The sequence below is a fragment of the Coturnix japonica genome, chromosome 3 (genome assembly GCF_001577835.2).
Source record: "Coturnix japonica isolate 7356 chromosome 3, Coturnix japonica 2.1, whole genome shotgun sequence".
Lineage (NCBI taxonomy): Eukaryota > Metazoa > Chordata > Aves > Galliformes > Phasianidae > Coturnix > Coturnix japonica.
In genome coordinates, this window is record NC_029518.1 from 58,117,197 (window position 1) to 58,134,067 (window position 16,871).

The 16,871-nt window shown below is 40.2% G+C and overlaps 1 protein-coding gene across 2 annotated transcripts in view; it reads right to left on the reverse strand.

Moving 5' to 3' along the window:
- Positions 1 to 7,724: 7,724 nt before the first annotated feature.
- Positions 7,725 to 16,871, reverse strand: part of NT5DC1 (5'-nucleotidase domain containing 1) — a 107,945-nt gene continuing 98,798 nt past the window's right edge. Inside the window, exon 12 of one of the 2 annotated variants that reach the window (XM_015858636.2) lies at positions 7,725 to 7,956. In XM_015858636.2, the coding sequence (XP_015714122.1) occupies positions 7,838 to 7,956 (119 nt within the window). In that variant the 3' untranslated portion in view covers positions 7,725 to 7,837. Of the gene's footprint in view, positions 7,957 to 8,837; positions 12,168 to 16,871 lie in introns of those variants that run through there. The other variant, XM_015858637.2, reaches the window with a different exon arrangement.

The following is a 16,871-nucleotide window of genomic DNA, read 5'->3' on the forward strand; positions in this document are numbered from 1 at the left end:
GGTCGGAAACTGTTCAGTTCATACGTCACTCACCCTTATTTATTTTTCCTTCGCCTGTCTGGAAATGACAGTATTACCAGCAACATGAAAATCCTGGTGCCTTTGTGACTAAGAAAAATGTATGGCACCAGCAGGCTTTTGTGTGCACAGAGGAGTCACTGCCTTAGACACAATGGACAACGAAGGCAGTGAGGTAGGGCTCATCATTTCTGGAGGAGACACAAAATGCCTGCTGATGCTTCATACAGTTTAAAGCTCTTGGTTCTTAATTAGCTGTGAAAATGTGGGAAAGATTCTTTTCCTTAGGACTGGAGATGCTAATTTACAGAGAGAAGCTGTATGTCATTCCTTCTGTTTCACACACACAGCCTCGGTCCTTTTTTGTCTTCCTTCCTCCCAAGTCAATGCAACAGTAATTTCTCTCCTTTTATTTTTCCTCGGTGATTATTTTTCAAGCCCCACCCTCTCACTGAAGACCTATTCTGTGTGATGTGTTCAGTCTCTAATTTCCATGTAGGGGCACTTCTACTTTTCCCGTTAAGTAATAAAACTCTTCAAACGGAAAGAGAGAAAAGTACCAAATTCTCCAGATTCTTTTACTAATTCTCCAAAACAATTGATTTCCTTATGACTATAATCCTTGTTTCTCTTCATCTCTTGTGCCCAGCTGTGATGATTTCTGATCTCGGCTCTGTGAGCTGAAATCCTCAGGATAAGAGCACTGGGGCAGCCTCCTCTTGTCACTGAGCAGCAGAGTCGCAGATCCACATCCTTGCATAATGCTCATCCTGCCCTCCTCACTCTGGGCTGATCTGTCTGGAGGTTCCCTCATTACTGCATTAGCATCACATGAAGGGAGCTCTAATTTTCACAATTTATCCTAATTCCATGTGGGGAAATGTTGGATGTGGCCTCTTTTCCAGGCAGGGTGTGGACCAGACAGTGTCCTAACTCAGTTGTTACTGCTGTGTCCTTCAAGTTTATGAGAGTATTGCATGATTCATACCATTTACTACTTGGGGATTTTGGGGTCTGGCTCGCCGCACAGGCAATGGGCAGAAACAGTCACAACTCCAAAGCCAAGTAGCTGAAGGAGTGGCTGAAAACAGCCCTGAGAATCAGAAGGAACTGGAGATCTGGAACTCTTTCCCAACTAGCTCAGATACCTTCCAGGATCTGTCACACACACTGTGGCAAAGAGCAATTCCTCTCTCAGGAACATCTAGCCTGATGTTCCTATGAGTCTGTCAGGTGCCAGGCACATTTATGGATTGGCACAATGCCTTAGTGCAAAAAAAGCTTCTCCTCCCTTTGTCTTCTGCTACATCTACACTGTGGGCATGGTGCTGTCCGTCCCACAGATGTCTTTTACTCCTTCATAGCCAAAGTAGTGGTAGGCAGCTGGAAAGGGAAGGCACCATCTGTGTTTCCTAAACAGTACTTTTTTATATGTAAATGGAACATCTTTCTCTGCTTTACATTTCCTTTCCTTCCCTTTCTCTGGCTTTCACCATGTGTTCAGCCTGGTTTAGCCTGAGGCCAGCAGACAAAGTCAGACCAGAAGAAATTCCTGCAGATTTCACAGCGAGTGAGGAACTGTGACAGGAACCTCGGCAAGGATGGAAAAGGCAGTGAGTGGAGACTATCATGTTCCTCAGTCACCTTGGAAGGAAGCAGCCATAAGGTAGGTAGAAAGTTGCATATCCCAATACACAGAAGAAAGATGTGGCTCTGATAAAAAATGCCATGTATTCTCTGGTCTCTGCCTTCCAACAGCAGGGTGCATTAAAAAGTAGAAGGACGGTATTGTTATTGCTTTTGCATCTCTGTACCTGGGCTGTGTTTAGGTGTACTGCTGCCCAGCAGCTGCCACAGTACCATGCTACTGGCTCCTTCAGTGCTCAGTCCTTGCTTTCTCTGAGCGTGACTGGAGCAGGTTGGGCTCCGAGCACGATGTAGCTGGCCCTCCAGCAGAACTTGCTGTTACTTCTTGTACACAGATGTGTGATCTTTCACAACATGTCAGAATCTCTCCTTCCTGAGCACTGTCCCCAGGAGAACAAAGCATCAGTGCTCATTCCCAGAGAAACCTTCAGATGGGCCCCATCAGCACTGCCTCGCAGCCGCCTGCCACGTTCTCCCTCTCTGGATGCCAGATATGTCGCAATAATGTTTTCCATTTGTAACATGCTGTTTTCAATGAATAGAATCCACCTATTTTATGGAGTCACTTGATATGTGGAAAGCCAAGCAGACAACTACGCAACTGCTGGAATTTGTGAAAATGTTTAAACGTCACCTACTTACACCCCTCCCCCTCAGTATTGTATTTCATGCTCCCATTTCTCTCTCCTCATTACGCTTAGAGATGTGTCAGTGCAGAAGGTGTGGCTCAGAGATTGCCTTTGGGCATGTTGCTGCCTCTGCTTCTCTTCAGAACTGTCTCACCCTGATTTGCTGTGCACCAGTTACAACTGAGACTCAAAAGTGGGACTTTGAATCAAACACGGGTGCAGGCATTGGAGACTCATTTCTATGTAACAATAACACTTGCATAAGCAGCATCGTGAGATACCACAGTAACAACCTCCCCACACAAAACCAACTTCCTATGAAATGCAGATCGTTCCCTCATTCCCTCTGTCTCTGCATTCTCAGGTCATGGGATCCTTGCTATTAATTGCTGCCTGTTTAGATGTATATATGAGTGGACATTACCACCCTTGTCTCTGGGCAGCTTTGAGGGAAGAAAAAGACATGAAATTTCAGTGCCATCACTCTAATATTGCAGCACCTGTTCCAGCAGCAGCCCTCCAGTAGTTGTGTTTCATAAGTGTTCCGTTGGTGTAAGATAAAGAATTCCTGTCTTTCCATATCACAACAAAACATTTCTTCTCAGTAAGTCTGAAGTGCCATCTCCTTTCTTGGAATTATAACAATATGCAAACTGCTCAGCAGCTGTGACACGCATTGAAATTCTCAGAATAGGGCTGAGGTCCCAGAGGATGACACTGCAGGAAAACAGCAGTTCTCAAGTTTTATTTTGAGATAAGGTAAGTAAGTGAAGAACTATTTACCTAGATACTTTTATTCCACAGGGCTGGTAGAGCCTTTAAAAGTTGTTCGTCTAATAGAATTTTATTAGGCCCATGGAGTCATGGTTTTCAGAGTTCTATTTGTGTTGTGACAGAACAAGCCCTACCAAATGTTAATGGACTTGTTTTCTTAAAAGATATCCTCAAATAACACTCCTGTATGTTTTGGACAAGAAAATCTAATTTTTTTTTGTTCCATATACAGAGTTTAAAATATTTTATGATTGTTTTCTTCACTCTTAAAAAGATCCCAAGTTCTTCAGACTTTTAAGAGGAAAAGATTCTTATGTTTAGCTGGTGCCATGTGGTTCCAGTCTGCCCTTGTGTGGACCCATCTGGAGCACTGTGTCCAGGCCTGGGGCCCTCAGCACAAGAAGGATGCGGAGCTGTTAGAGCAGGTCCAGAGGAGGGCCATAAAGATGATCAGAGGGCTGGACCACCTCTTCTGCAAATAAATGCTCAGTCAGCTGGACTTGTTCAGCTTGGAGAAAACAAGGCTTGAGGAAGACCTCACTGTATGGCCTTTCAGTATTTAAAGCGAGCCTATAAACAGGAAAGGGGGGGCAGCTTACATGTGGTCTGATAGGGACAAGGGGGAATGGTTTTTAACTAAAAGAGAAGAGATTTAGAGTAGATGCCAGGGGGAAATTTTTCATGGAGAGGGTGGTGAGGCACTAGCACAGGCTGCCCAGAGAAGCTCATTCCTAGAGGTGCTGCAGGCCAGGTTGGATGGGGCCCCAGGCAGCTGAGATGGTGGCTGGTAGTGGCAGGGGGTTAGGACTCAATGGTTTTTGAGGTTCCTTCCAACCCAAAACATTCTATGATCATATGATTCAGTGATTCTATGATTCACTTGTGCCACTCAATCTGTGCCTTGCACCCTCTAATTTGCAGAAGGATGGAAGCCATAATGTGGTTTTGAAGTTGCTAGGATGGTTTCTCCCCCCACTGCAAGTATTTAAAGCTGTTGTAATCATGTGTGAGAGACATGCATGAGCCCTGGCAGTGGAAGGGGGAAGCACACAGGGTTTTTAGCAGTTCTGATTAAATCAGGTTAGCTCTGGTGGGGGCAGAAGTTAGATGCGGTGCTTCAGATGTTCACCCTTCCATGAACTGTGACATCTGGTCAGCTGCAAGCCTGCTGTGGTCTTGCCATGCTGTTAGAGAGCTGCTGTGGGTGTTCAGTTCATTCTGAATGATTTCCCTTTGGTTTTAGTCCTACATTCAGGAAAATGACTACTCACCCTGACCACAGCACTATGCCACTGGCCTGCACACAGGAATCCCCATTTTGCCCTCTACAGTTGTTGGCAAACATTCCCAAGTCTGTTTAACTTCCTGGATTCCATTTTCTTTTGGCCCAAATCCATGCTCAGTTTTCAAATAGGCATTTCTATTTATAGTGCTTACAGTAAAGCAAGATTTGTTTCTTGCAATGTAATCTTTCCAAAAAACACCTCAATTTTTTCTTTATTTCTGTACATTTTTTTTTCTTTCTTGTGACCCTCTGAGGAAGTTTGATGTTCCACTCACTCAGAACTGAACAGACACTGCTACAGGAGATGGAGCTGATTAGGGGACCGAGCCTTTTCCAGGAGACTGTGCCAGCAAGCTCGAGGTGGTTCTTGGGCAGTTAATGCACATCTTGTGGCTGCATCATTATCACAGCTGTACCATTACAACCTGTACTCTGCAGAGGTAAGGTTTCTGTAGCTTAGCCAAGTGCTTTCCCTTCCAAACCTGATGAACTATTCTTCAGATGAACTACTGTCTGCCACAAAGCAAGTGTACAAAAGAATATTTTGTTGTAAATGTTGATTGCTTAAATGTACAAAGTGGAAATAGCTGCTTCCAGGCCTGCCAGAAAACTTGTCTTGTTCTCTCCATAATGCCAAGGTGCAGTAGACCTCATATCCCTCCACCAGGGAATTTAGAAGACTTGCCATGTTACCATGCCCCTCTTTAATATGTAGTATTTCCCCTGCTAGGTTAGGTTTCCAGCTGTTATGCCAGCCAGGACAACAGCTAGCTGTAACCTGTAGGTTTAAACTAGTTTTAGGATTGCTGTTTCCAGTGCCTATCACCAGCATGGTTATCTCAAAGTATCACTTACTGGAACAAGCAGATTTTCCTGGGAATTCCCATAGGAACTGAGCCAGCATTGGCATTCCACCTCACACCTTGGATACTGGGCAGGTGTGGGACACAGCAAGGTAAGAAGGTAAGGAGCTCCCTTCCTGCAGCCTCAGGTAGTGCTGGCCTCAGCAAGGCCATGGCTGGCTGGCTGTCGCAGATAAGTTATCTGCATTTGTTTGTTTGACTTTTACTCTCTGGGGACTGAGAAGCCTTTTAATTTTCAGGAACAAGTCCTGTTCAGGAAACACACTGGCCTCTGCACATTGCCAACGCTGATTTTCCTATAGGTATTAAAGGTATTAATTTATTAAAAATGTTAGTTTATATTGTGTTTTGGTTGATTCGCATGTTTGTTATTTGCAGTAGGTCAAGCTTTGCATTATTGGAGGTTGCAGCACTATCCTCTCCTTTTTGTTTTTGATGTTCATCTATGAAGTAAATTCAGATAATTTTTCTTTAAGAAATAATTCTTTTTATTTTAAAATTAAGACACATATGCCTGGTATCAAAGTGGATGACAAAAGAGATTTGTTGGTCGTGTCAAGTTATAAGCCAAACTGCGGCTTTCAGGGCTATTTAAACAGACATGGTGATTTTAGTGACTCTTTTCAGCTTTATGTCTTCCTGCTGATACTTAAGGTAGTTTTCAGAGATCACAGAATCACAGAATTGCAGGGGTTGGAAGGGAATTCCAGAGATTATCAAGTCCAACCCACCTGCCAAAGCAGGCTCCCTAGACTGTATTGCACAGGTAGGCATCCAGATGGGTCTTGAATATCTCCAGAGAAGGAAACTCCACAACCTTCTTGGGCAGCCTGTTCCAGTGCTCCATCACCCTCACTTCAGTGATCTTTCTGTCAGAGATCTCTCACAGCAGAATCCAAGAAATATTCAAGATTTACAAAGGTTCAAATAATCAGGGAGAAAAAAAAAGCAACAACAAAGATTGTGTTTTTACAGTGCCTTGTTCAATAGGGGCTAGCTCTATCAATTTTCTTCCATTCACATTTCTTCTCTGTCATCCCCATGCCTTCTCCATTTCCAAGGGCTATCCTGTCCACCTCCCAAAGGTCCTCCATTGCTGACCTTCACTCCAGCAGCCTTTTGGGTGGCCAGGCCTCACTCAGCAATGGTGATTCCTCAGGCTAGTGGCCAAATCAAAAGATACTAGGACAACAGATCCTTTTGGGAAGATCAAAACAATTGTCTGGGTTTATGTTCTATTTCGTTTTGGAGGGCTTTGTAATAAGACTTGCAATATCTTCAGAGGTTATTTATCAAGAATAATCACTATAAGAGTCTTTATATACTGATTTCACAGGGACACAGAAAAAAGTATGAAACAAAGACAGGTATCTCTGAAATGAGGTGGAATGGCATTTGCTTCTTCTTCTGAGAAAAAATACTGTAATCGGCAAAACTATACAACTGATGAGCAATGGTGATGTGTCAGGAATTATCACAAGTCAAATCCATTCTGAGAATTGGCTGGGCCCAAGAAAGTAACTTCTTGTTGTGCACTTTTGTTGAAACCAAAAGAGTTTCTGTGTAACATTCTTTAAACTTGGAGGGAAATTAATTTAAAACAGTGCCAGCTTAATTTGCAAGGACATAATTTTAACACAGCAAACATCTCAGACATGTTCTTGTAGCAGTCATCCTCTCTTAGTTGCTGAAGGTAGCGTTGCTTTAAGGTACTGCAGAACCAGGACTTCAGACTCAACCCACAGAGAACAGGAAACCTGTTTGCTTAGATTAGCCAATAGGAACACAAATATTCAGTTTACACCTTGTGTTTTGCTTCTCTTCTGGGCTTAGGCTGCACTTAGTGGATGTGGATGGATGCAGCCTTCCTGCTCTTGGAAGCATTTTCCAGCAAGGTGGAAAATATGGGTTTGCATCTACTTGAGCTGAGCAAGGTACCGTTACTCTGGTTTCCTATATTCTGCAGAAGAGTTCTGACGCATGTATAGGGGACCAGATCAGGAGGAGTCATGATGAGAATTTTACCATTGGTTAGGCACTTGCAGGAATACAAAGCATGTAGTGAAAGCTCTCAGGACTGTAATTCTGTGTTTTGCTGCCTATATTTCATTCACATATCTTTTTGGCTAGACAGCAAAAGAATAACTTCCTCGTGGCTTGCATCATGCTGATCTACTGTGATAACCTGCAGTGCCAAGGTAACTCTTAATGGAGTAGGCTGAGGGACTAGTCCCATGTCTTTTCTGGGTTTTGCAGCAGCAGCAGCAGCAGCAATGGCACCACCTTAAGCAGAGATAGTACTGAAAATGTCCTTGAAAATTTAGTATGCAAGTTGAGATGAATTGTTAACAGTAAATTTCTCTTGAAGTATGTGGGCAGTGTATGGAAAAAGCCAGTTTCTGTGTGAAATGTAGTGCTGGTAAGGAGATTTACAAAGTATGCATCACTCACCTGTCCCAGCTGGACTAGAAAAACAAGGGAAACAAGGGAAACAAATCTACACAGGAGTCTGCTTTAGTTCGTCATTCTATTTTATGAAGCATCAAACAGCATTTTCACCAATTAGCATTTAACAGCAGTTAAGAAAGGATCACAGGTTTATTGAAGGAAAAGCCAAAAACCTATTTCATAGTCACTGATTCCTCACTTGGCAGCAGTGCTCTTGGAGGGCTTGGGTAGTACCCAGCAGTTGCTGAGCTATTTGAGGAAAATCGTGTAAATCTATAATCCAGCGGTAAATCTGAAAGACAGAAACATACCACATCTGATTAGCAGCACAGTCCATATCACATAAAAAATAAGCCTGTGGTGAATAGCAGTACTTCTTAAGCCCTTGAGCTGTTTGCTTACTGGCATTAGAACTCAATCGGATTGCACGATTACATATTTATTTGACATCTTCAGCTGTCCAAGGGATTGCCTTTCAGAGTTTACTCAACTGCAGTAAAGGATATTCAGTTCCTTGATTGCTGAAATAATGCCAGTCATAGAGAATGATTAGATGAATGCTTAAAAATCAAACAAAAATCTTCTTCGAGCCTAGATGGAATTTTCCTACTAGAACAGTTTCAGGTTCTTCGAGCTGACACCCTTTAATCTCAGCAATCAACTGAAGAGAGCCCCATTTAAAACAAAGAAGTCCTTTTTGTGTGTGTGTTTTTTTTGTGTGATTGTTGTAGCAAGATTCCTGAAAGGAACCTACTCTGGGACTTTCATGAAGTCCAGTGTTAACACCATCCTTCTTGGAAATGTGCGCTCCTAACTTGGCATACCCATTGCATCCACTCTGTAAAGAACACTGAATGCATTTAAATAGTTCTGAACACTCAAAGCTTTCTTTCCTTTCATTCTTTTAAAACGTCTTTACTGTCAGCAGTGCCTCCTCCTACAACCAGGAAACTGATACTTCTCATACTTATTTCTTATTCAAAGTTCAAGAAATCAAATTAAAAAAAAAAACAAACTCCACACAAATAACATAAATAACATTTTATTCAACAATCACTCTTCTAGTAAGTGGGGAAAAGCAAACAAACCAACCCAGACAACCTCACTTCCTACCCAGTTTTCTTTTTAGAAACAAAGCAAAACAAAAACTAAACTCATCTGAACTTTTTTTTCTTTTTTTTTTTTTTTTTTTTTTTTTTCGGCAGGGAGGGGGAATATCTAGGGGCTGATATCTAGATACTACAGGCTATGCAATTTTTTCCACTCAGCTCCTTCAGTGAAACAGAAAAACACAGTCTTAGCCATTTCAGATCAAACAACTCTGCTCTATCTCAGCAGCAATTCTTACGCATACAGCAGGGCAGCAGCCAGGTCTGCAGCTTTAAGACTACATAAAACACAGCTGAAGCAAACAAATCAGAATCTAGATCCAGTTGAGAAGTCAGATAAAGACTGGAATAAAGAAGTAATGGGAGGATACTTGATTGCAAGTGAATTACGCTCTTGATTACAAATGGATTACTTCAACTTGTCAAAGAAGCACATTTTCTCATTCTGCCTTAGCCAAGGGATTCTCTAGGGCTCTTTCTCAGCATAGCAGAGCAGGCAGATGTTTTCTTGTCTACTGAGCAAAGAAGCAAGTATTCCGAATATCTTCATAATCTATAAAATTTAAATACTTTTTTTTAATCTAAAAGCTTTCATTAGGTTTTTATTCTAGCAGTCTGGAGTCTCCCAAAAGCAGTTTAACAAAAAAAACAGCAGTGTAAATGATGCAGACTTGCTGTGAGTTTTCTTATCTTGAAGAAATGAGCAGTGAGATCAAAATGGCAATTTTGTTGATATTTCATGGTAAACTAGCTGTAAACAATCAGCTTAAATGCTGAATCCATTCTGAATACAATGCACAGGACTCCAACAGAGAATAATCAATTTTTACATATTCAAAATCCAATCTGCCTGGTTAAATATTGCTTTTGTCTGAGCAAGTTGACTGGATGAACAGAAGGTATCCATATGTAACAATGTTGTGTAAGGCATCAATGAAAGGTACACGAAGCAGATACTATTCTTCACCCACCGTGCTGATTTTATGTCACAATTATAAGAAAAATCTTCCTGTATTTTCATGTTTATTTCCATCAGTGATTTCATTTGCTGCATCTGCCCTGCCTGGAGTTGGGAGCACTTCACACTACTGCTTTATTTTAGTGTGAGATATTTATGTGAAAGCCCTTCACTGATCCAGAAATACATACTTGGAATCCTAGCAGCTATAAATAAATCAGAGTGAAGATGAAGGGTGATGACTCAAAGCAAGAAAAATGAAGATTTTTATTGTGAGGGGATATAAAATTATGAAAAAAAATGGAAATCCAGGAAATGCCAGAGAGGAAGTGTGCTGTAAGTCCTTCTGAAAGCTCTGAAACATCACACAAATTGCAGTTGCCTTGGATGGCAAAGAATTCATGTTAACTGTACACCGATGCTCAGTCCAATTTCTTTGGATGCAGACAGCAATGGTACCAGCAGTGCTGGCTCATCAGAAATAAACTATGGTAAGGGTTTTGAGTTTGCCTCCTGGACACAGCAGCAATTGATTTTGTACTTGGTCTTATTTCCTACTGTCACTGATGGCATAGAGGAGAAATGAACACTGCTTGCTTTTAAAAAAATAAAGGAAATAATAATAAAAATAAAAGATACAGTATTTGATAGTAAAGCAAGCCTCAGGAAAGAAATGAGTGCCCATTTCCAAAATGATTGTTTCCTAGTATTTTTGCCAATAAATATCTTCAGGCTCTGCATGTTCACAGCTGCTGCTGTCTTGGCAGAGCTTTACATCTGGGCATTCTCTTCTCACCCAGCCCTGATGGAGAGCTGTAAATAAGAAGAGGGTACATACACAGCTCTCTCTTACATACAGTGAGACTCTGATCTGTGCTAGCCTACACTGACAATGGATTCAACACAAACCCCATCTCCTATTGTCACTCACCTAGGAAATAAAACAACAACAAAAGAATAACCACAGAAAAACCTCATACAAACTAAACAGACTGAGGTTGGAAGAAGGATCTGGGTGGCTTTACCCAAAAAGGCTGTGTAGGGACCTAAATCCTGGAAATTTTCTACGGTACATAGGTAATTCCACCAAGATTTATTTTGTTCCCAGTATTCACTTTTGGAGCCCAGCCTCCTCGAAGTCAAACATGGGGAGTCTCATAGTCTATATCCCTTTCTAGATCTACAGGAAGTCTAGTTGCCAGATGTAGCCTCAGGAATATTCTTGCTCCCAAAGCAGAGCCTGAATGTCAGTGAGTGATGAGTGCCAGCTCCCTTTGCAGTAGCTGTGCAGGCAGCTGGTGCTTCTCAATGGCTCAGGGCTGCACAGGGCTCAGGGTGATCACAGAAGGTCCCCAAGGTACCCTGCCCAGCCCAGCCTCACTTGCAGCCCTTGAGCAGCCCTAGTTTAAATAAAATGGTGATGGTGATATCTGAACAGTAACAACTGCCAGGCTTATTCCAGTCACTAAGTTGCTGAGTTCAAGCTACTAAAATCCAGCTGTTAAGTGACATAAATTATAATGTTGCACTCTGATGCTTTGGCATATCTATATTCATATATGTAGGTGATTAAGATGGATTTATTTTGTACTTATTAGCTTGACTACGTCTCAGTTCCTACTCAGTATAAACCAATAAATGAAAGCCAAAAGCTTTTACTGGGAAAAAAAAACCACGAGAGTTGTAGCCACAGCGTAGGAAGGGGAAACCACAAGAAGAAGGGAAAATGTAGTATTTTAGATGAGTAATCAGGAAAATATTTGAGTAGCTGAATGGAAGTCAGTTATAATCTAATCCTGACATAGCCTTGCTTGATAAACTTAATACTCATATTTAATCTTTCTCTGAGATTTCCTTGAACAAATCAGTACATGAAACAATTATAATCTTAACGAAGGTCTTCAGGTGGAAGATATATTTCTCCAATTAAAAGCACAGACCAAGCCTAATGCAGATCTCTCTCAAAACACACAGAAGAAATATCACAAAGAATTTTGCAATAGTGACCACTAGAAGGAGAACAACATTCTTTAGCAGTGACAGCACAGCAGCACGCTGGTGATGCATGAGAAACCCACAGAAGGAGAAGTCCCCACTCCTGGAGGCAACATGGCAGCAAAAACCTTGTAGTAAAGAGTAGGGCAGGACTGATTGAAAGCATACATGTGCTTCTGATAGCTATCAAGGGAGAAATGGAAATGTGGGGGGGAAGTAAAAAGCTCTCCAGCAATATGATTTGATTTTGAAAACCTTCAAACTGCTTAACTGTAGCAAATATCAAAACACAACAGACAATCTATCACATGTCTCAGCATGCGGGTAGCACAGCTATATGGGCAGTCATCAGCCAATATTAATTCTCTCGTTTTTACAGGAATTCCAGTAATTTGTTCAAGCTTAGGAGCTTTGCCATAGAACTTTCCTTGCACTGAAAAGCTGTTGAAGAAAAAGGAAAATATTAATTTATTAATGGTAATAATTTCTAAAATAATTTCATAACAGAAGAGTAAGCACACTTTTGGCTTACCACTGCCAAGAGAACTACTCAGTGGCCTGCCAACCTACAGGTAAACAGTACTGAGAGCAGAGTGTTTTTGGAAATAGAAAATATTTTGGTCTTCTGACCTAATTCCTTTTTATAAAAATCACAACAGCTCTTGCAGCAAGAGCTGGGAATATGTGAAAGAATGCACTAGCAGCAAAACCAAAAAACCCCAAGGACATAATTATATTTATCTGATAGCAGTTATTTTTAGCAAGATATCTCAGGCAGATTTTCCTAAACAGGAGATCAGATGTTTTTTTTTATTAACCCAAAGCTCCTGAAATACTTAAGTGACCATTTCTTCTACCAGTTACATGAAAGTCACTGCTGCTGTTTGCAGGCTCTGCAGATGAACAGTGAGAGAGGATGCACATCTGTGTGGGTGTCTGTGGGAGATGGGATGCTCATCATCAGTGGTGTGCTCTAGAGAAGGCAGGTGATAAAGCTTCTCAGCTTGGAGGTAGCAGGCACTCATAATGTGCTGTGTGAGCTACTGCAGTTTATGCATACACAGATAAAGAATAATGCTGCTTTCGGTGAAACTGCAGAATTTCTGCTTTAATAGCAACCCTCTGACAGCTCTTCCCATCGTGGCTGCACTGTTTGGAGAAAGTGCCTTCTGCTCTGCCACACAGAATCATAGAACCTTTTGAGTTAGAAGGGATCTTAAAGGGTCATCTGCTCCAACTTGTATGAAGTGAACAGGGATACCTGCAGCTAGATCAGCTTGCTCAGAGCCCCATCCAGCCTGACCTTGAGCATCTCCAGGAAAAGGGTATTTGTAACTTGCCCTGTCCAGAAGAGCTACCCTGGCACCTAGCCATTCCCAGTTGATGATCTGCAAGTGATCAAACTATTATACTATAATACTCTCAAATATTTAAATAAAGACAACCTAAAAAATAAATAAATTCTAAGACAAGATCCAAATGGCATGTGTTAGTCCTTCAGGGATCACCCCATTAATGTGTTTGAATGCCTCATCACAGGTGTGAGGCAGGGGGGAAGGGCTTCTGAGAACTAATCTGAAGGACCATGAAAACAAGCAATTGAGATTACAGGTATTTCTAGGAAGGAAAAGAACTGAGCTGTATTTTCAGACAGAGATGGCATGAGAGCCACACTAAGATAAAATGAAGTGATTATAAGTCAATGTACTTTTTGAGGCAAACTCACTGCAATGAACATCACCCTCCAAACCTGGATTAACATTCCCTTCTCCTGTAAAACAGATGTTTTGTTTTCCTTTCCTGTTTTTTGTTTTCTTTTTTTCTTTTTCTTTTTTTTTTTTTTTTTTTTTTTTTTTTTTGTGATGGGTGGCAAACATTGCTTACCTAAAAGGTAAGAAAGTCATACACAGTCATACACATTAAGACTTTTAAACAGTGAAATCAAAGCCTGCCTTGCTTTCTTTCATATGTTTACCATCTTAATCCAGAGGGAATATGTTAAACAAACCAGAACTACATGAAGGTACCAGCAATGTTTATATATATATATATATATATATATATTTATGATTGCAGGTTATGTAAAATATGATCTAGTTAAAAAAGCATTTCCAGTACTTGGTGGCTTCCCTACTTGCACCACTTTCCACACTCTGAAAGATTATCAACATGTTATATTACCAATCAGTGTTTTCAGAGAAGAAACCTAAAACCCACCCCTAAAGCATGCGATCTAGTCAAAACCCACAATTATGGCTTTAATTGCAGCCTGCAAATGAAATTATGCTGCTTGAGTTGAAGGATAACTTTAAAGTAGAAATGACTGAGTGGTTCCACCTTTCTTAATGAGCTGCTCATGAGTTCTCCCTTTAATCTTGTAGAGGTGGCTGTGCTTTGACATTTCACCGAGTAGAAACAGGGATTGCAGAACATTTCTGTCAGTTATTGGCTAGGAAGTAATTTTTTGGGTTCTGCATGACTTGACGCAGCCTTACAAGTCAATACAACCTTTCTGGAGAAGCGGTGAGAGGCAGACTAATATGTAACACTGTGAATCAACCATTTTATGTCCAAATTTACTAATAAGATATTTGATTAAATCCTTTGGAAAAGTTGGTTCTCATACCCTTTGGCGAATACCAGGTCCCAAAGGACTGTTTACAAGTATTAGTGGTTAATAATAATTTTTTATGGTGGAGGTGCAATTTATTGTCATTTTCAGTTGTATTTTGCAGCTGAAAAAATAAATACATTATATGTGTCTGTTATGTTGAGTCTATTGTTTTGTCTCTCAAAATCCAAGCACTGAAACTAGTTTCCTGGAACAGTTAAATCACATTTTAATTATCTAATGTTTTTCAATTTACACCTAGAGTTGTAGCAAGATGCTGCCAAGGTAACCCAAACGTATCTCCACTAAACTATCTTTGCTACCAGTTTTTTTTTGTACAAAACCAGAAAGAGCTTCAGAAACCAAGCTGTTATACGTATGTATAAATATAACATTTTTAAAAAAATGTATTTCTTTCAAAAAAGGTTTGTTATAAAAGTGATCTCCAGGGTCTTTTAATAGCAAATGCTTTTTACAGCAGCTAAGCCCAGAAGGAAGTCAGAATCCTCCAAGCTTTTTGTTAAACTGAAGTCTCTAGGATACTGTGTAGATACCTTCTTACACTAAAAGTGTTAAGTAAAAGCATGGTTGTAATGCATTAGATATTAAAGTTTACTACTAATTCATAAGTAATTTATAATATACATACTTCTATATATTTAAGTTATGTTATATCATTATGACATTATTCGAATAAACAAGAGTTTGTTATTATCTCTCTGGTTACAGGAAAGACTAATTTAATTTTAATAGGAGCTAGATTTGACTACATACAACATAATTTCAATGAAAAAGCATAGAACATATGTATTAAGATATGTGGTTTGGATTTTTTTCTGTTGCTTCATTCTAGTAATAATTATACATGATAATGCTCAGGGTATAGAAATTATACATGGCTACGTGCTTTAGCTAAATTCATGACTTCCACAGTAAACAGCAAATTCCTCACGGACATTCACCTTTAAAACACATGTTGAATGCAGTTTGCAGCCAATGTGTGGCAGGCAGACCCACGTATCTGCGACACACACTTTGCTAGCTTTCAATGTCCCAGCCACAGCTGCCTTCTACTTTCCATTGTGCAGACATTTGCAACTCTAAGCAGAAACATGAACTCCTTTGCTATGGTTCACTGGCAATTTCAGCATTATATTTATACAGCAAGCAGACAGAGAACTCAAACTCCTGCAGAAAGAGACAGGATATGGGACTCTGGCTTCTTTAAAGAGAAAGCTTTGGCAAATTATAACAGATTTTGCTCTTCTATTAGTCAATTGAAATAGCAATAAGGCATGAAGAAAAAAGTTATGTACTCTTATGGCCAAAGCATGGTAGGATTTCATATGGTGCACAGGCTTTAAAGAAACACACGATCCTCATGTGCAACATAAGTTTGGTTACCACCTCTTCAAAATGTGAAATAAACTGTGTCCATAAAATACTTCTGTGCTAATTGTTTGGATTGAATCGTTAGCTAATTGCACTAATGCAAGTGTTTGGAGCTGCCATATTGCTTAGTTTTGCCTGCAGCATCTTTTTAAATGGCAAACCTCACCAGTCAGTTACCAGTCAGAGATTATGAGACAAGTTCAGGAACTTAGGTTAACAACCATGACATTTCATAAAGTTTTACTTGGGTTACCAGTATTAGGATTTAAGGCCCACTTTCTCAAGCTTGCTCAGTAGCTGAAATATGATTTGTAATTGATATCTTTGTAGATAAGGGAGATCTGCCAGTTACTGTTGGAATATCTGCATGATGCAGAGCCCATCATTACTTACACAGACATCTGGTAATTCAGTGGGAACGCCACAGAGTAGCAGTCACTACTTGAATGGTACCATTCAGGTTATGCAGGTATGATAGATAAGCACATCTGCCTTTACTTGTCACAAATCAAACCTTCTGAAATTGAGAACTATGCAAAAGGCCTTTTTTTTTTTTTTCATACTGATCCCTCTACCTTTTAGTTTCTATGTGTGAGTTAGAATGTAAACATTCCACGGTAATGGATCCTGCTTTGTAAAATCTGGCTTACAGTATCACTGTGCTTGAAAATGGTCAGGAACTGTGAGGGAGCTGTAAATGGGGAGAGATTTAATAGCAGAAAAGTGAAGAAACAGATGGACTTGTGAATGAGGCATTCAGTAAGGGTGTTGGCTTCTAAATATTTTAATTAACCCATGTCCTGGCAGTATAATAGTGAGAGCTCCAGCTTTCAAATTCTTGAGAAAAGTCTTCCTGCTTACTGAAACAGGGAAGGAAAACTACCATGTACATACATGTAGTTTTACTTCGTATGTCTCCATCAACTGTACAGTAAGAATCCATGTTTCATTAAATTTATATCATCTTGATGTAAAGACTTGATAACTAGCTTAATTCATTTCCTCTTAATATTACAAAGATACAGAATTACTGCTACTTTTCAGTTAAACATTTAAATATCATCTTAATGTCAAAGTGATAATATCTTAAATGAAGAGTTTTATTTTACCCCTATGTGATTTCCTCTCTAGAGGAAAGTATA